General features: G+C 31.8%; 1 protein-coding gene across 1 annotated transcript; it reads right to left on the minus strand.

Annotated features, from left to right (window-relative positions):
* Positions 1 to 1,129: 1,129 nt before the first annotated feature.
* Positions 1,130 to 20,214, minus strand: LOC109606908 (uncharacterized). Its single transcript, XM_049969964.1, has 2 exons — positions 19,773 to 20,214; positions 1,130 to 3,315 (listed from the first exon to the last, which is right to left on the minus strand). Exon 2 carries the CDS (start codon positions 3,297 to 3,299, stop codon positions 2,346 to 2,348), a length of 954 nt encoding a protein of 317 aa, XP_049825921.1. The 5' UTR covers positions 3,300 to 3,315; positions 19,773 to 20,214; the 3' UTR covers positions 1,130 to 2,345.
* Between the last annotated feature and the right edge of the window lie 854 nt (positions 20,215 to 21,068).

Raw genomic sequence — 21,068 nt, forward strand, 5'->3', positions numbered from 1 at the left:
TGATTCTATGGTTTTGTCTGTGGTTGCATGACACATTCAAAATATACAACTGCCTTAGTTACTTAAACAATTATACTGTACAAGCGGTTTTTAAAGGAAGTTGCAAAAAACTATTTATTCAAATTTGAAACAATCTCTTGTTATTACAGCAGAACATTATTATTGTAGTATCTTTATGAAAAATTCTAATATGTATATATAGAGAGAGAATTCGTGTACCGTGTAATATAGAAAATACGGCGCGCCGTTTTGTCGAGTTCAACTGTTTAAAACGTAAAGTTCCTTGTTAATAACAACTTTTACAGTTAGTTCTCTAATTGGTTGTTCGCCTTTATTTATTACAGTGTTTTTATACCTACAATTCTGTACGTTTTTATAACAAAGTAGTGAAGAACTTTTATTTTAATTTTTGACTAAATTTTAAATTAAATTAATATATAATATAATCTATAATGAAACTGAAATTTAGACAAATCGGTTTGTTATTTTCACATCAGAGTGTATATAAGGAAAATAAATTTATAACAAATAAAAATTATGTATCATAATTAATATTAACACATTCTATTATTGTAAGTAATAAATTTGATTAATGTGATTTTTTCTTTTTATTTAGTGAACTGTTGTGATTAAAACATCAAACTAATATACTTCTAAAATATATTTTTATTTTGTCATTATTAATATCAAATAAACAAACGAGCACTTATTCAACTTAACGTACAACAAATAAAACAAGGTTTTTTAATTTTTTCAGGTACTTTATTGCATTTGTAATAATGCCTAACGTACATTTATATGTTTATTAAGATAATAATTTTTAATATTGACAAATGGTAATTTGCGGTAACATTACGGTTTTGGTATGTTAACAAAAATAGTTTAACACAAACTATACAAGATGAAAACTACATAATAGATTAAAAACAATTGTTTTTGACAAACATATTTTACATAAATAAATTTTAAACGATAATAATTTACAAAAATAACAAATAATTGCATACGAATAAAGAATATTTACAATAAATATGGCAAAACCAATTTAATACAAAAATAATTTGCCAAAGGCAGCTCTCGCTGTTGTTTTTTATATTTATTTTTTTTTTTTTTGAGAAATGATATTCTAAATTTTACAATGCTTAATTTATCCTGTTTTAATACTAAATTTAACGTACTAAAGGAGTTTCAGGACATGAGATGGACGTATACTTCTACATCAAAAAATAGGTTCATTTGATGGGGTATATAAAAATTGAAAAATTCGTAAAAAACTCGGTTGTCAAAAATATTATTCTAGGTAACAAAGCTTGCATAGGATTTTCGATATGGGGATCAAATCCAAACTAACAAACGACGTTGCTTTCAATACTTCCAACTCGGTTGTGATCTTGTTGCTGGAGTTGTTGTAAAATCTTAGGAAGGAAGAGTTGAAAATAAATCGAAGCAACGTGATTATTAGTAATAGGAAATAAACGGATAGGACGTTATTCTAATTTAAGCCACGAGAGACACAGTTTTAAAAAAATGCTCTACATGCTTGTTATTTCATAGTAACTACTAGTTGAAGCAACTGTACAACTGTTAATTCTTTTAAAGAGATCCAGAAATTAAAATAAATATAAAATCAATGAACACGAATGAAATAATTCAGCTAATTGTTATTTAAAATTTCTGGATGTCCATTGGAATATGTATATACAGGCTCTTTTATTAAACATTAACATATTTGTTTATAAATATCACAGACTTAATTGTTCTCTACTTCGTATAATGTGTATGAAGGTACACCTAGTCGAAAATAAACATAACAATTCGAAATATTTTAGACTAGACTGTATCATAGTAATTTATCGTTTGTAGTGGTATTTTATAATTTTCTATCACGACCAGATTTTAGAATTTTTGTAGAGAGCAGGTAAACAGTAACCATGATTTTGTGTGGAGAATGATGATTTTAGTGGTTTTGTTATATGCAATATTTTGTTTGGCCAATACAATCACCAATAATTTTTGAACGTACTATTTACAAGCATCGAAAACCAACGTAAATTATGTTTCGGTGAACCAATTATAAAAATCAATAGACATATCGAAAAACGTTGATTTATTTTTTAATTGTATTTGGGTTTTGAACCTCCACGAAAACTGTTTGATAACATAAATTTGATGTCGATGAGGCTATAAAAATGGTAAAATAAATAAAAGAAGAGTGAAGTACAAAACCATAACAAGTCCAAATAAGAACTTTAAGTAACATTTAGTAATTCATATATATATATCACATAAAAAATTGATATAAAATCGTTATTAATTGCCTAAGTTTGATCGAGATGGCGGCATCGCTACGTTTCTAAGGATGCTATTAAATTATGGTATACGTTGCTCTGTAAATCACTAAACATGGAAGCATGTCCACAACTAAACGATTCAGTCTCGTTGGACTTGACGAATCTGGCGAGTCTAGCTTCTGAGGAAGTAGTGTTGTTGTTGTTGTTGTTGTTGATGTAATTGCTAACACAAAATTCTGTCACTGATTCACGCGCGTCCATTACACTACCCTCGTTCAATTTAGGCTTTTTGGCGATCGGTTCCTCGTCTTCGCTGTCGTCGATTCCAGTCAGCATCCTCGGCGTCGGGGGCATGTAACACTGAGAAAGAACGTCTTGTACGTCACAGTCTTCCACCTCGTCCAACGTCCTTTTTGGCGCCGTAGTCGTCGGCGTCGTCTTCGTCGTCGTCGTCGCCGCCGCCGCCGCCGCCACTCTATTGTTATTATCACTAATGGGTACAACAACACTTTCCGATGTGGAAGCCAGAGACGTTAGGTTCTCTTCCACCAAAACAGGGGTTAAAACAGCCTTGGCTTTGTTCATTTCTAGAGCTACCTTTGTATCAAAGTCTTGTTCATCGAATCCACTCTTGGTTTCACACTTGTTATCACTCTTGCCTTCGTTTTTCATGAACTCGCTTTTCAGATTGAGGAAGTGGTCGTTGTCGAACCTCGGGTAGTTGAGTTGGTTCTTGAAGTACCGCTCGTCTCTCGCGTCCTGTTGCAGATGCTTCATGATGTTGTTGATCAACACGGAGCGATGCAAGCTGATTTCGGGGTCCTCGATTTTCTTCAGTTTGTTGGCGCTAATCTTCAAGATCTTCCTGCGTTCCTCCTTCTGACGGTACTTGGCCGAAATCATCGATGGTCTGGTCTTTGGTGGGCAGTAACCGCCTGGGTAAGTACGTGGGGGGCCGAAGATGTCATCACAATCGTCTACTGGAGGCGGCGATGATGGGGTTTTCATGGTTCCTTGCGTGAAACTGTAAAAGGAATTAATTCAGTTAAGCATTGCGGTCACGTTTAGAATTAACAAATATAAAAAACATAAATCAAGAGAGGGAGGGAGAAGGGTCGCTACGAAGCGATTTTGCCCTAATGGAGAGCTGAAACGGGATGCGACACATCCCTCCCCTCTGTTCTCTCTCTTATGCGGTGCCATAATGATTTTCATTCACACACGATGTTATCTATTGAATGGCGCTTGGCGGGGCGCTTGCTTCTTTTATTTCACCTAAAAGCTTCATATATATATCGGGAAAACGGGCGGAAATTTATGCAGCGGCCTACGTGTTTGTTAATTTGTTTTGGCGCGTTTATCACAATGACGCGGACATACGGTTTTTGAGTTTTGCGTTTTTAGAGCTGGCAAATTATCTGGCCAAACCGTAACAATTATTGTTAACTGGGCGTTAATATTTATTTATTTACTTTTACCCACCTCGATATGCGATTTGCGATATGCGATTGCAGCTTAATGGGGCAACAGCACAGATTAAATCAATATTACTACTCTTCGGTTTGGTTTGCATAAACAAATTAAATTTAAACGCGATATTCGATTTTCTGCTTGCGTATTACTAATTGAAACTTTATTTATTTATAGTCACCTGGAAAACGATTCAGATATTTTCGGCACTTTTCGACTATCACTTACACGAAGAAAAAGAGCTGATATGACATTTACTCGTTAGACTTCCTAGTTACGAATAACAAAAATCAATGTCTGGTAAAACGAAAGTTGTTATACAAGTGTTACGCGACCTCAATTATATTATTCGACATAGGAATTTTAACGTTCCACCAAACGAGAACATTTAAATATCATCCTGCGTTCAATATTTTCGTATCGTTGTCGAAAAAATCAATATCGGATTGGAATAATGCCAGTTGGTGGTAACATATTCACACATACATTGGTGTGTTGTGCCAATGTAATAATTGATTAGTTACAAAGTTACAATACCAATCGTTTTGAGAATATCATTTTTGCTATAAATTACCTTCGATAAGAAGCCGCAAAATATCAATTTCTATTGAGGTTAATAAACAGACAATCTTATGCATATTTCGTGAACGGTAATGCTGAAGGGTGAAAGTAAAAGATTAGGAGAAAGTGGCGGATTCTTTTGTGGAAACACGAGTTTTTTGTGGCCGACTCTAATTAATTACACTGCCACTGACATAATCCATTATTTGAACGGTTAATTGTTAGATGGCATCAAGTGCCAAAATAATGTGGGAAACTTGGCTTAAATTTTATACTGGCACTTGGGAAAGTATGTCAACTATAAAATTTACCAAACGGAATAAAAAATAACGGATTTACACTGTGTCATGTCCGAAACACGAAAAAGAGAAGAAGTAAAATTAATTAAATGAGAATTGTTGTTTGGATGTAATAATTGTGAGATAGTCGACCAGAATAAATCGAATTAAGCTAAAATAAACGTAATATTCCGAGCCCAACCTTTAATCCTTTGTTAAACACAATAATAATGGAGGAGACGTTCGTAACTGTGTCGCAATGTTAATATTTACGTGAGCATTCATACTTTATTGTAGTGCCAGAATTTTATTGAAATAAGCTTCTGACTTCAAAGCGGAAGTGGCAGCGTTCATTAAATAAAAGTTCACTTTGTGCCGCTACGGATAAAAATCCACCGAATAAATTCCACGTTTGGATAATTCATTAATTTTGATGAAATAAATGATTTTTTACATTTAGATAATTAAAACAAGAGCACCTGTTGCTTGGCAATTAATTTTTCATAAATGCCTCAACAAGAACTCAATTTACACAATTCCATTTTTATTATTTGTTCATGTTTACGAGCACGAAAGTTCAAATTCGTTCGTTCAAATGTGTGCTTAAAACAAATCATCCGTCTTTTATTATTAATATTATTGTACTCTATTGAATATTATTCACTACTTTACGCAGCAAAACAAATCTATTTGTTTCTCTTCGTAAACATTTTTATAAAATTGTTACTTTTGGAGTGTGTGAAGTATATAAATATTTACAAGTTTTTTGTCGTCAAACAATCTTTGAATTGTATTAAATTGTGACCATGAACTAGATTTTAATCTAACAACAAATAATAATGTAAACTAGATCAATACACATCATTTCACAAATCTAAAATAAAATAAAATGCGATTCTTTGATACCATTAGTTATAGCACTGGAAGGTGAATGATTAAAATCAATAATATTCTTGAATAGAGGAGAACGAAGAGATCTTTTAAGCTATTTGCCATTCGAAGGCCATTTTGCAATTTAAAATGATGTGTTTGGAAAATTTTATAAATATTCTGTTAAAGTTAGGGGAAATGAATTTAAATTCAGATGGATGGTATCCGTTCAGCGAGGAATTATTTTGGGTTATTGCACTTGATGTGCTGCAGTGTATATTGCCATGAATTTTAATCCGTGAAACCGTGAAAAAACCATATAAATCCAAACAAATATTATTTCTCGAGACAATAGCGAACGTTAGTCACAAAAATAATACATCAATTATTCATGTATTCTGCATCGTTTAAGTTTATATCCGATATTTCACTTCACTCGCCAGTTTTGAACAGTCGTTCTGTATTGTTCCCTCGTCTCATTATCATTTTAAATTTATCGTATTATTTTAATGTTTAAGTTGCGTTGAAATTATAACTTCCTGTATATTCGAGTTTGTCACTAATTTAGCTTTATGCGCCCGATAAGATCTACTTGTCGACGGGACAAGCCAAGCGACTGCCCGTTCAATTATTTTTTATTCTAGCTGTGACAGTGTTATATTAAAATGTTGTACTTTAAATTGCTTGCAATTATAGTTGCGATGTCATTGTGTTAAAATTCGCAACGAAAACTTTGACGTAATTAAAAGCACAGTATTTATAATTGTTTTACCTTTAAAAATAATATGTATCGTTGGCACGAGATCGAGTGATTGTGTGATTCTGAGTCACGTAGTCTACGTAGTATGTGATTCAAGTGCTATTTTTTCACCGAATGCGTTTCCAAAGGTGCATTCGTTCATTGTGTGTGTTTAAAATGGGAAAATGCTAATTTAATTAATATAGTTGCTTGTATAATTTTGATTGGTACATAATAAAACATTAAATGGAACAGTTAATAACGTGTATGCGATTGGAACAGGTATCCATCCGACTTGTTTGGGAAATACAGATTATTTTAATTAATAATTAATTACTGTTCGCTGTTATTTGAAAATCTATTAGTTATACTATGCACAGATCAATATGAAAATATCATATTTTAGCTTAACGAGAGTAAGAGTTGCTCTATAATGAATATTACGATTAAGTTAAAGCACTAGAAACAGATTTACAATCAATTTTTTAAGTTTTAAAAAACCCACAAAATACATTCCATATTTACTGCAGCAACAAAAATATTTGTAAAGCTACGAAGGAGTGTGTGAGTAGTGCAATGCGATGAAAAGAAAGAATAAAAAGTTGTTCGCAGCAACATTTTGTGCTAAGTTTTATATAGTTTTATAAAATATTTAATACTACATTTAATTTTTTATTTAAATTTATTACGTTTATTTAACAGAATCATATTTATGTTTCAATTTTATTATTTTGAATGGATTGAATAAAAATTATTTGTGTCGCAGTTTTATTGTAATTTAGTTTTTTACTTGGCGGATTAATGTGTAAATAATTTGCTGTTTCAATCTTTGTGAAATTACCTGAGTTAAAACCTTTTATATTTTCTTAATTATATTATATTAAATTTGGCCACATATTGTATAAAATTAAAAAAAATTGTTCTTTATGCATGAATTCCTCAGGAAGGCAAAACTTAAATATTAGTGTGTTCAGTTTAGTTCAAGTACAATATCAGGTACACATGAAAGCTTCCATAAATCTAGGGATTCTTGCAATAAATCAATACACAATAAAAGTAACCTTCTCCAGTCAATCGTCTTGCGGTAAATTGGGGAGACTTTTGGAACCAATATTGGTATTAAATCAGATATCGCGGGTTGTTTAACTAAAAACCAGTAAAGAATATAGCAATGTGTATAGGTAGTCTGGGGATGATTAAGTTCGATCTTACATCCAACATAAACCTCGACTTTAATCGAATATCGCCGAGATAATCTCACTTCGTCACTTCCTCACACTCTGGTTCACTGTACTCGAGAGTGTCCGCAGTTCGGACAAATTTTAGACGTCCCACTTAACAACTTTTTAAAATATCCTCAATGCAAGAATTAAAGAACAGTTTTCAATGTTCCAGAAGAACTAGAAATTATTTTATACGAAACATTTGGAAAACTTGTATACGGAATCGTGATTGTGTTTTTAAACATGGCCATTCATTAAATAAACTCAGAAAATTGTGTACAGTTCATTAATTCTTATGCGAAATGCATCTGTTTATCGAAATTTGTGCGGGATACTTCTTTTTTTAGGAGATTAAAATGCAAATTGGCTCCGCCTGTTCAGTCGCTAGCTTGCCATTGACTTTGTTCTAAAATTCTCTTGCAATCATTCGCTTTGTTTCTGTATTTTAATAAAAATGACATTTTTCTTTCAATTCATTTCATCAAAGCAACGCGTAACTAAACCCTAAAAACGGTTTGAACAGGATCCGAATGACATTTAATGCTTTGGTAGTTTTGACGTTCTGATGGCTGCAAGCGAATGTGTTGCAACAAATTTGCCATGTATTCTAGCCAGTCTGTGTATGAAACAATTCAACTAAACTAGTCACTGGTCACTGGTCACCGTAAGTCGGAATACATCGATAACGACAATTGCGCCACGCCAATAACACACATCAGTTAAAACACTTTCGGTCGTTCGAGTGACAAAAGGAAGTGATCTAGATTTTTAAGGTTGTTCTGTTCGACGTAAGCAACGAGAATTCTCACGCGATTTGTATTATAATTACTTAATTCCTTGTCTACGACCTTGTATAAGTTTTCGCTTGGTGTGCTTAGACCGTTAGAAACTGGAATCCGATGGTTGCCGATTCTAACAGTAAAACAGTAAAACAGCAATATTATTTCGTGGTGGACACTTAAAGTCCGCGATATCGAATGACATAATGGACCTTGATTGCTTAAAATGGTTCAACGTAAATGAATTAGCGTGCTTTTCACGGAAAATCGAAGGGACTAACTGCTCTATGACTGACGACTGTCGTACACACATTTCAACATCTATCACGTACCAAACGTAAACGGTTATGGGTCAAGTGACCTAATACGTCATATCCCGCATTCAATAAACAACGACTTAAATTTCTACGCTTTTTAATGTAATTAAATCGTATTTCATTTGTCCATGTTTTTTTCTTTTAATTGGACTTTCCTTTCAAAACTCGATCGGACATATCGGACATATGACACTTTTACTGCAGTACGCGTCGTGCCTAATTAAAATCAACGTAACACTTAATTCAATCTATAGTTATTCGTACATAATCATTTAAATAGAATTTAAATAAACCGGACTTATGGAGTTACTTTTTATCACGATGCATTACTAAAGTATCCTGTTATTTTTCAATTAATAAGTAATTGACTCGACAAATATGAGAAAGTGAATTTATCTAAACTATAGGTGCATTTATAAATTATAATATTTTTATGTTGAACGCACAACAATTTCGATTTTGTAGATGTGAAAGTTTTTGCCTTGCAGTGACGTTATTATCAAGTTTGTATGATGAAAAATTAAGGAGCCATCACCGTGTTTTGTATTATAAAACGGTTACAAGGTTACGTGTTTATTTTTAATATGTTATTTATTTCGTCGTATTTTCTCTATACGTATAATTACTTCTGAACAATTGACACTTTAAGCAAAATAAATTTAACTATAAAAAACAACAAATTGATAAGAATCATTAACACAAGAAGAAGAAGAAGAAGAAAGAGCATGTGCGGAGATAAGGAAACGTTAATGAATTAGTAGTAGAAAAATCGTTCGTATCGTTCGACCCAATTAACTGGCTGATTGTCGCAAAATATTTCAACATTTTTTTAATTATTAAAAATTAATTTACTCGTCATTATAAACTTCCAATCAATTAGCGCAATTTATTGGTTTTGAGGTTTATGCGTTATAAATATTGTTAACGAAATATTGACGGATGAGTGTAACGAACACCGAATAATTGCTTTTAAAATCAATATTGTGTTATTGTTGTGGCGAGGAGAAAAAGAGTTTTAAAACGCTGACAGGCGGCTTTATTTAATTAGATAATTACAATCGGCTAGTTAGAAAGTTTCATTTGGTCGACACTCAACATACACAACCATGACACGTAACAGTTCGAGTTGATGTTGTTGGTTATTTATAGAAATTGAGTATTTTTACTAAATAAGCTGTACGATCAGACGCTTGTAATTACGGATGTAATCATCAACGCATGGGAAGTGTGTGACTTTCACAGCAATAAACAATTAATTATCAGCATTATCTATTTGCAAGTCACACAAGATAATATTTCTGACAGGAGTTTGCCAATATCAACTTCGGAATATATTTCATTTAAAAATGAATCAAGTGCATAGCTAGTTCGAATAATCTAATCAGCAATCAGCAATCAGCAATCAGTAAGAAGCAAGCAGCAAACAGTATTTCCTTCGAGCAGGTCCGATGAATCTAAATAAAGAAGCGAGGCGATTCGGATTCCCCGCATATTTGCCGGAATTTATTTTTAAAATCGCAAGTGTACCATGATGATCTGCTAAACAATAAGTGATGTAAGGCCGGTGGCAGTGGTACGCCTTAAATGGCTTTCAATGTCTTTTTGTTCGACGATTACTTTCCTGTCTTCTCACGTGTTGTACGACACGTAGGGTATCAAATGGAAAGCTTTATTCACGTTCCATCGTTTCGACGTTCTACTTTTCGATGTTTCCGACGCGTCGCTACGAAGTGCTGATGCCTGATCAGCGTTCAGATAAACATTTAAATTTGGGAACGATGCAAATAAAGTAGTTCAGAACTAATTCTATTTCTCTAGACATATTTACGTTCTTTATCCGCCTGTTTACTAACGACTAGAAGCACGCAATTAAACCATAATTAATAATCGGACTGTTCCAAAATATTTTCCACTTAACAATGAAATTATTGTGGCGAATGACGTGCATGATGTATGACGAGTGATTCTAGCTGCTAACCATGACGACTTGGATTCAGATAATGGATACATGTACTTGTCTGACGTAACGAAAAAAGCTATGTAAGAAATGATACAACAACAACAACAACAACAAGTTTGATTATACAAGATGGTCGGTCACATTAACATGTGATTGTGATCATCGAAAATGAACGGCACATAATGATTAAACAAATAATTAATAACAACAAAACACACTTACGGTTTGCGCGTTTATTGTTCGACGTACGAGTATTTATTTACCTTCAAAATAAAATAAACGTTCGTTTTAGTACTTATCTACAGATAAATTTATCAAGCTGACTAAATTTAAATTGAACTAATAAAATACACGTAAAAACAAAGCAGCGACAATTAGGAAATTGTAAATGGTAGAACAGGACAAGTGTTTACTTCATTTAAATTTTAATTTGACATTGAGAATTGAATACCGTTGTTTTTAAATTAACCGATTATAAATCTTTTTTATATAAAACCAATCAATTAAAATTACATATACGCTGAATATAGATGGGTAAAAATGCACCCCTTAAGAATTTCAAAGATTAAGTATATCGAATCTAAAAACTTTACAATACAACAATTTTGGAGATATAAAAGAATTAATTTTGCCTCATTAAGAGAGTATTTTTTGTTTTAATTAAGTTTATAGAATTAATTCTGCCAAATCGGAAGTGTTCATAGTACAGGAACTCTTTTGGATTAATTTCAGTTCAATAAGAAGCATTTTTTTTATTTAAATTTTTGTCTAAGCTGTCTCAACTTTCAAGTTCTCAACTTAATGAGATTTTTTTTTTTGGAATTATTTGTAATTTAAAAAGCAGACGTTATATTTTAAGGCCTTTTATTTATTCATTCATTCATTCATTTCAGTAATAAATCAATCAACAGTATAATTTCAAAGAGTTAATTATTTAAAAATATATTATGATAACTTTTTCTAATATTTTGAAATATTTCCGATTTTTCATAATGTAAAAGAACACAAATTAATTTGTATATATTATAATGACTATTCTCTGTGAGTCAGAATTGTATTAAACATTGGAATATTAATATCACAATATTAATTAAATGTGTCACCGGGAATTACATATATCAAATACCGATTTAAATTGCGTGCGCATAAAATATTAGTACATATTTATAAATTTCAAGACGTGTCACTTTTTGATATCGACGAATTAAATTCCAATAATATTACTAGTTTTCATAATTCGATATGAATTCGATTTTACCTCATTTCTCATTTATTTATAAAAATTCGAAGCCCGACGTATTTACTAAACAAGTACCTACATTACGTCAAGAGTGGCATTTCTGTTTGTGGCAGATGTTCAGCTGATCAAGTTCCTTTATTTTTATCGCAAACCATCCATGCGATATGCAACCACAATACAATATACGGCCATGTCTCTAATGAATGACACATATGGATCCGCTCCGACCCAAAACTAGGAAGAAGGTGCGCGGTGCGCGTGCATCCAACAATAAGTGAAAGTACGTGTCGTGATCTTCGACACACATACGTGTTCAACAACGTTCAATGTATATTCGTATTCATTCACCTCAAAGCGGAGACTGACATTGTGGAAAAAAGTTTGCCCTGACCTTACGTAACTTTCAAGGTTGACTCAATTTAGTTGGGGGATTTTACCTTCGATGGTTCTGTGTAACCTTCTCAATCAAACATCTATATACCAATAACCGTTTTCACCTTTCCTTCGTTATTTTTGTTATTCACTTTTATACTATATTTTAATTGCTATATATATATATATATATATATATATATATATATATGTTAGCTTACGTCATCATCTTCACCGATGCACCGATGCGACGGGCTCACATCTATTTAGACTATTTTGTTTTGTAAACAAATCTGAAGGATTTGTTTATAATTGATAATCGGGGCAGTTTTTAAGAAAGAATCGGGCAGTCAAGCTTTAGATGTCGAGGGTTAAACTACGTTTGTTGTAATAAAGCGTATTATTGTGAATTTAGTGTTTTAATCAAACTAAAAAGACAGATTAACAGTCGCTAATCTATCATATATATGATAGGATGTGTGATATGATTTACAATAATTTAAAACAGAATTCATGACGTTAATATTTATTATGATTAATTTAATTTCGGTGTTAATTATTATTAAAATAATATAATAATTGAAATGTACGATGCACTACAACGCAAGTTTCTCCGATTTAGAAATTTCTAAATTACCATTGTCTATAATATTATTGTGCTGGAATAAAATTTCAAGTGGCGAACAACTGAATATTAACTAAATAATTTAAATGTCGTTTGTTTCTGTTTTAACACAATAATGTTCAGGGTATTCTAAATTTGATTGATTTATATATAATATTTAATATTTTTCTATGATATAAATGGCGTTTATTAATTTAATTCAAATTAATCATATAAAATAATAATAAAATATTGATAATTTAAATATTTTTTTACAGTATAAAATATTCATCTTAAAAAATTATTACTAAAAATTCAATTAACACGATTGCAGTTGACAAACAGTTAGTTAATCGTCCTCAAACAACGACAACATTGGTTTTGCTGTAATATGATACGACGTTGCCGTTGCCGTTGCCGCGTGAACTTGATAAACCGAATAGTACTTTCGCAAATCCCAATTAAATTTACTTTTAACCTAATAATCTTTTCACCTAAACTAACAAAATGATCATTATTCTTGGAATATTTTATGAAGGCAGAATAAACAAAACGAATTAAAATATAGTTGAAAGTAGTGGTAATGAATATTTGTGTCCAGTGTTGTGTCAGAACTTAATTAGCTTAATTAGTGGACTGAAAGTTATAAGTTAGTATTTCGTAAAACCCCATAGACGCATAGACGCCATAATTCACGTTGAACGACGAACTAAAGAGTGAAGAACCATTTATTTGGAATATCTTTCCTCGACCTCAATAACGTCGTCGTATCAGCCTCGTCGTGGACGCATGCGCCGATAGTGAAAGTCTAAGATTACCGTACACAAATTTTACATTTTAATTTTCCAACTTTTTAACTAACTGCACAAAATCTATTGATGGGAGGTATATGGTAAATCACAATAAATTCCAAATATTTTCTCCTAATTAGAAATTCGTACTTATGAATAACTAGTATCGTAATTTGAGTGCAGATCATTTATCAGAAAGCAGCTTTGCGTTCATTATTCCATTACCGTTTTTCACCGGTTCACCGGTTATTGGCTTCCACGATTCTTCCAAACTGCTTCAAATAAATAAATCGTTCTTTTACATTTTAGGGCGTAATTAAAGAGCGCTGACAGCTTATTGTTGTTATTCAATAACAGTAAAACAGCAGTAAAACAGCAAAGCAGCAAATGGGCACCTTTGTGTTCCTTGACGTCCTCAATCTATCACTAAAGCTAACTGTATCATCATTTTAACACTTCCTGGTCAGCTAATGTAAGTTTCCTGTTCAACATACAATTATAAATTTCATTTGTACGCCAATTAATTGCCGTGAATTCATTTTGATGTTTATTAATTTGAGTTCGATGAAGGAGTTTTCATTTTGAATTGTTATTACTGATTAGGTCATAGAAATAATTGGGTTTTTCTGTTAGAGGATTTTCCTCTAACAGTAATTCCCGTTTGACGCGCGAATCGCTTCCTTGAATCATTGCTAACAACTAAGTACCGTGACGTCTAAAATTAGATATGAAAACTTTTAGATGCTCCTATCAAATATACGTTAATATTATTATAATAATCGAGTTGGTTGCATAACTTCGCCACAGAAACTGTTTTTTACGTAGCTCAATGATGCACAGTACTTCTAAGTATAAAAGCAAGTAGGTCAGTGGGTCGGTGTTAAGCAATTTTTATTACAATCTTGGAAACGTCCAAATTAATAGACAATACACACACACACAGTGATAATTAGATTGTTTCCTAATATTTATTGTTGTTTGGCTCACATAAATTGATTCCGGTACTGATTTTATAAAAGCAAACACTTCTCTATTGGGAAAAACATAATGAATGAATGTCGTATATATTTTTTTAAATATAGCCACAACTTCTTGCTATTGAAGCGATTATTTATCATCGCTATCAGCTACAAATTAAACAAGTCATTAATCAATAACGACCTAATATATTCTCTATAAATGTCAATAGACAATTTTAATCAATGGAAACATCGAAAGCTATTATTAATGCAAAACAATCAGAGCGTGGTATTAATTTAAAATTAATTCATAGATATTTTTAGGGTATTTTTAGTGTGGAACGAATTGGTCATATTGCTTTTGCACTTTTCGGTAAATAACCGCTTTAAATTAATTAATGTAGTAGTCATTAATATGCAATTAAATAGGAGGAGAACATTTAAAATTAACAAACGTAACGCCGAATCATTTATTCTCAGAAAAGTTTTTGAATATTTAAAGACGAGGGTAGGGTAGGGTAGGGTAGAGTAGAGAGAGAGAAAGAGTAATTTGTTCTGCATGAATGTTGAACTTCTGGCCAACATTATTACTTTGGCGAGTTGCCAGCTAAACTAAATTGAAACAATAGCTTACACAGATTAGGTGCTCACATTCCTATATTTAACGAATATTTTCAACGCTTCTCTTTCTTTTCATTTTATTTTGATTAATATTCACCGATTTTATTACATGTTGGCCAACAATAATTAAAAAAATTGCTCAAATCATAAAACTATAGATTAATTCTTATTTTATTAATATGCAAGTTATTTACTTGCTTTATTTGTTAAATAAATTTGTGTAATTTTTGATATTTTATTACTGACACTATTTTCGGATAAAATGAAATTGAAATTATAGTTTTTCTGTAACAGGTTAAAATCATGGGAATTAATTATGTCAAAAATAAATGTAAATATAATAAATTATTTCGCACATGCCACTCTAAATGTTTGTGATGGAATTGATTTAATTTGAACTTGACACTAACACCTTCGAATAACGACATGAATAGAGTGAGTGAGTGGCGATTTCGAAAACAAAACCTGTAAATAAGTCCGGAGTCTGGAGTCCGGAGTCCGCGGGATTTGAGTTCGCCGAACACAATTCGAAACAAATAAAAAATTTACTACGTCTGTCTCGTAGTAAATACTATTGTCTAGAAAGTATAAAACTTTAAAAGGTATCACTTTACATTCATGTAGATGTTTTAACAACGCCCACACGTTACTTATGTTCTTTACAAGTAAAATTGTACCCATGATGTTTGCTACAATTTTTACTGAATTGATTATTCGCAAAACTAGTACCATTATTAAATTCAAGTCAATATTTTAATGCACCATTAAAAAAAAAATAAAATCGCGATTTCAATTTTAAATATTAGCAACAATTTATTTTTATCTGTGTACAAACGGTTTATGTCATTATTAAATTGTAACAATAACCATATTTATCAACGTGTGATAAAATGCACTGTAATTAAGGCTCGACTAATACATCGACAGTTGTATATCTCCGCCATCGACAAAATTCAATTTACTTGATTGAATTACAATGTTTTTAAGTTTCATTTTGAACTCAACATCAACTTACACGCTTAATTGATAAGACTAATAAGTAAATTATCTGTATTTTATCAGTTTTTCATATATTTCACACAACATTCTTTTTTCAAATGACAAAGCTGCACCCCTCGTTTCGCCAAAACGAAATAACAATGACTAAAATATTTATTATACATTTTTTATTAATTTAATGAAGTTGTAAAAAGTGTTTTGTTAATCTGAATTATTATTTTCTCATTTTTAATATCTTTTAACTCTAATGTGTAATTCATTCATTTTATGCATGTAACTGGTTAATATCATTTGTAATGTATATAGAAAATAATGTATTTTAATAATTTGTTATTAATAGGCCCTAAAAATAATAGTTTGTACGTAGAATTTCTTACAAGCAGACTTAAATTAATAAATTCAAACACCTGTTGATTTTCCACAAATACTTTTAATAGAAATCACATTTAATCGCATTTAATTGCATTTTGATAGACACGAAACCGAAAACAATTTATACATGAAACACCGACATTGAAATTTACTTCCACCATTGACACGTCACAAAAGTTGTCTGCGTCTGCTGAAATGATAAAAACCGGATACGACCTCGACTGTTTTACAACGATAGATAGAAAAATCACTTTGGCTAATTTCACGTTATCGTTCAAAAATAGGTTTTCCTTTATGTTCCTATGGGAATTTGTGTAAAGTTTCTTTTAAAAATGATTACACCCCACATTATGGTCTGCCACTGCTAATTTAGTAATTTTAATAAAAAGCTTGCTACCCAAAATTTGGGTGACGAGTTCAATTCGGGGAAAAACAACAATACAACAGATACAACGTTTACCTTTTTATCAAAGACAAAACCAGTTTATTTTTGAAAGCAACTGAACCGATGTGTAAATGGCTGCGAACGAAGCGAAATCCTTGTTAAAACGTCGCATTGAATAATTTAAAGTTATGTGGTATTTGTTGAACGATAAAACCGAAGTTATTTAAATACATAAATAAATAGGAATATGAATAAAATGAACAGTTTGAATTCAGTCAAATTACATTTATATGTCGTTATTAATTTCCAGTGTTGCGGATTTTGTCGGATACAAAACAGTTAAAATTCGTTATTCGTTATTCGAAATTATCGTAACATATTTCCTATTTTATTTATACACTTTTCATCCGACACTTTTTGTTCGAAACGAAAACATTGTTTTATTAGCTATCATAATTACGATTTAAATTATATATCTATGTAATTTTAATACCTCAGTTTACAGGTGATTAACAATGGTTCATTTATTAATGTTGTGCATCTTTTTAAAATTACTAACTAATAATTGTTTAGACATAATTCCAATAATAATTAAATGATACTACAAATGATTGTCTACAAAAATTGGAAGATTACAATAAAGTATTAATTTAAGAAGCAAAATTGATTTGCTTGGTCGTGGACCCGCCCCCTTTTGCCTACACTTTAGGAGTTTACAATCCCCACAAAGATTATTGAACCCTCAAGCAATCTCAAGTGACAGTCCCCGACCCCTAGTGTTAGGTACACGTCTATATATATATATACGTACATAAATATAGGTGTGTGTATGTCATTTATATTCCTTTTGAAGGATTACGTTTCTCGATCATCTTTACATCTCCAATAAAGTAACAAGATTTAAATAATCTCTATGATAGTAAATTATTAAAATGGTATTTAAACAGTCACAAAACTGAATTTGTCAATTTTATATATATATTTCTTATATTACATATCCCGCTGAATAATAATAAATTCATAAATGTAATGCTTTTGTGTGGGCATCAAGTGAATTTAGACAAGAAAAAAATCAAATTAAAATTAAACAATAATGTACATGTAAATGTATATAATGTTTTGTTAAACATATTATGTTTCTATGTAATTTACTACTAAATATTTTGTGAGTTTAAAACAGCTTTAAAAATGTTTTCCTGAATTATTTAACCTCATTTTATAATAATATTTTATAAAATGTGCCAAACATTCGGTACGTTGGTATGTTTCTTTTAGAAACATTGTTTGAAATCTAAATAGAGAGGAATGTGGTATTTGTTAATATTTGTATGTAATTATGTGCAATTCCTTCTTATATTAACACATTGTGTTACCATTTGTATAATTTAATCAATTTCAGACAATTTAAATACAAATTTAAACCCTTATTAGATGAAAAAAATCATTTATATTTTTTCATGTATTACGTGTAATTGTCTTTCTCTTATATGTAAATGTGAACAAATATCATTTTTATTCCACTCTGTTATTTATTTTATATTATTTACTAAATGTATATTTTTGACTTTTGAAAGGAGCAAGATATTAGTCTCAAATAAAAATCATATAAAACTAATTAAAGTTTATTATAAAAGGGATTTGTAACAAAATATTTAGTACCAATTTATTTAGAAAGAGTGGTTTTGTGATAACTTATTTGTAGTACTTAGGATTTTTTATTCTCAGTTCAATGCTGTTTTGCTAACGCGGTCGATTAGATTAAGATAAAAGGCTATTCAGTTTTTCCGGCAAAGGATCCCTTTATTTTTATTTATTAGTAAAACATAAAAAATGACAAAACAGTTTCGAATAGAAAAAGTAGCCTTCTAATTAAAATAGATAATTAAAGAGAGTGGAAAAGTCAGAACCGGTCCGCAAACCATATTGATTACAAAGCCATTGCAGACCAGACCTATTTAATTCCATCGTAAAACGATGATTGTACCGCAAAATCCAGTATCCACCTTTTAAAGAAGGCTAATTCTTGCATAACCTTGTATAGCGAGCAAATAAAAGGAAATATTTAATGTTCAATATAAATTAGAGACCGGAACGTTCTCTTCGCAGATTTACGTCCACATAAGAGGGAATAAAAGCATGGAAGAGCAGTCAAAATTGCGAGACAAGTATTTGAAAATATAAATGAACGATCAATCGAGTTTCTTTGTTCTCGAGTGACGGGGGGCTGGGACGGGACGCATTCGGAGTAATGAACCGCCGCGATAACGTTTTACTTTTGTGTCTATTGATAATATCTGTCATCCAGTATTTACATGATATCATCACGTAGCTTGGCACTAGTCAAACTGGCAATGGCAATACACAGCAACAACAACAGTTTTGTTTTCGCCAAAGGACACCGCGTCCGTAAACAAGTGTTTATTTATTATCTCTCGGCTTGTTTGTTTATTGTCAACTAATAGTGCGATAAAAGGTGGGAAACACCGCGGAAGGATTTTCAAAGTATACATTCGAAAAAAGAAAGAACGGCCGCACAAAAGGCGAAATCAGTTTTCAGAGTGAATGCGAACGACCTTGCCTGTCTGTGTCTGTGTGTGTGTGTAATCGACATGTCGATTCGAGTTTCAACACAAAGAAAGACATTTGCTTACGCAACGATTTCAGAATAATTATAAAACGTACAACTTGTTGTTGGGGTTTTATTAGATGAGCTGGGCCAGAATGTGCACCGCGGATTACCGGGATTACCGTTACCGTTACAGTACTTACTTACATTACAGAAATGAACTGAGCTGAACCAAGCTGTTGTACTGAACTCTAAACCGAATTGAACCAACATGTGAATTTTTTTAATTAAATCTCAATTAATCACCCTATATATTATTATATCCTGTTGACGGTACGACTTATTGCAATCGAGTACCACTCACAACCTACTTACCTTTTGTGCTTTTTGTCCTGCTTAGCTGTGCTAATCCGAAATCCAAAAAGTCCAGGTAATCCTTCGGTTTCTTTTTTACATTCACATCACTTTTCGAAAACAACAGTTGAGACAATAATAAATAAAAACAGTTGCACAGTTACACACAGTTGTCGGGGGGTGGGGATGATGGTAGAGATAAAGTGAAAAAAAAAAGAAAAAAAGTCCTGGGTGGAAAAAGAAACCAGAACCGAAAAAAATTAGATCACTCCATTAATGTCAAGTCAAGTCAAGTATGCACCAAAAGTAATAAAGTAGCGGAATTAGAGAGTGGGCGCACACTGATCACAACGTTCGGTTCGGGCCGGAGCAACAAACACGGCCACGGCTGGCTAAACGAACGCGACAGCGACAGCGACAGCGGCGGAACAGTACGAGCGGCACACGGTCGGTTGTGCCAACGGCTGCGGCTATCGGAACACTGACGATGCGCCTACTCCACGCCGTCCACGGCTCCACGCTCGACTCGAGCTTACGTAGACTACAGTATTGATATTAACGTGAAATTTATTATACCTAAAGTTCGGTGCGAAACTTTTCCATGGCCAATACTGCCTTCCGCTGCGAGACGTGCGCCGGAAAATAACATTGAGCTCGAACTTGTGGGCACGTGGATTTCGCTAAAGGCCCTTACAGATCTCGAATCAATCCTTTGCTCCTTTTCTATATTATTAAGTGGAGAGGCTGAATTTGAGACAGATTTTTGCTCCGATTAATGTATTTTACCGTAAACTCCCTCCAACCCTTCTCCTCCTGCTCTCATTCCTCCACCACCTCCATCCTCTCCTCTAGTTTAAATTATCTCGGCACGATCCTCTATGCATATTGATGAAGGCCACAATTAAATTATGTTTACTTTTATGGATGATTCGCACTTTTTTTACTTTACTACTGACTAATTCCTTTGTTTAATCCTTCACTAATAAGTTGATATATATATATATTTGTTTTAACTGGTTAACTGCCGGTTGGTTGATTGTTTATCCTACAAATAATACGATAAAGGAATGCCGAAACTGCATGCGGCTTTATTGATTTAAACTCACGACTATCTAAAGATGTTTAACAAACATTTATATGCTCTCATTAATTATTCAATACATAATATATCAAAATAAAAGTAAATTATGAAAACATTTTACTACTATAAATAATTTTGATTATTACTACTATAAATAATTTTGATTATTAAAACTTGAAATTTTTGATATATATCAATATAAATATATTACTAGAATCTATAACACCTAATATAAT

Source organism: Aethina tumida, chromosome 7 (genome assembly GCF_024364675.1).
Source record: "Aethina tumida isolate Nest 87 chromosome 7, icAetTumi1.1, whole genome shotgun sequence".
Lineage (NCBI taxonomy): Eukaryota > Metazoa > Arthropoda > Insecta > Coleoptera > Nitidulidae > Aethina > Aethina tumida.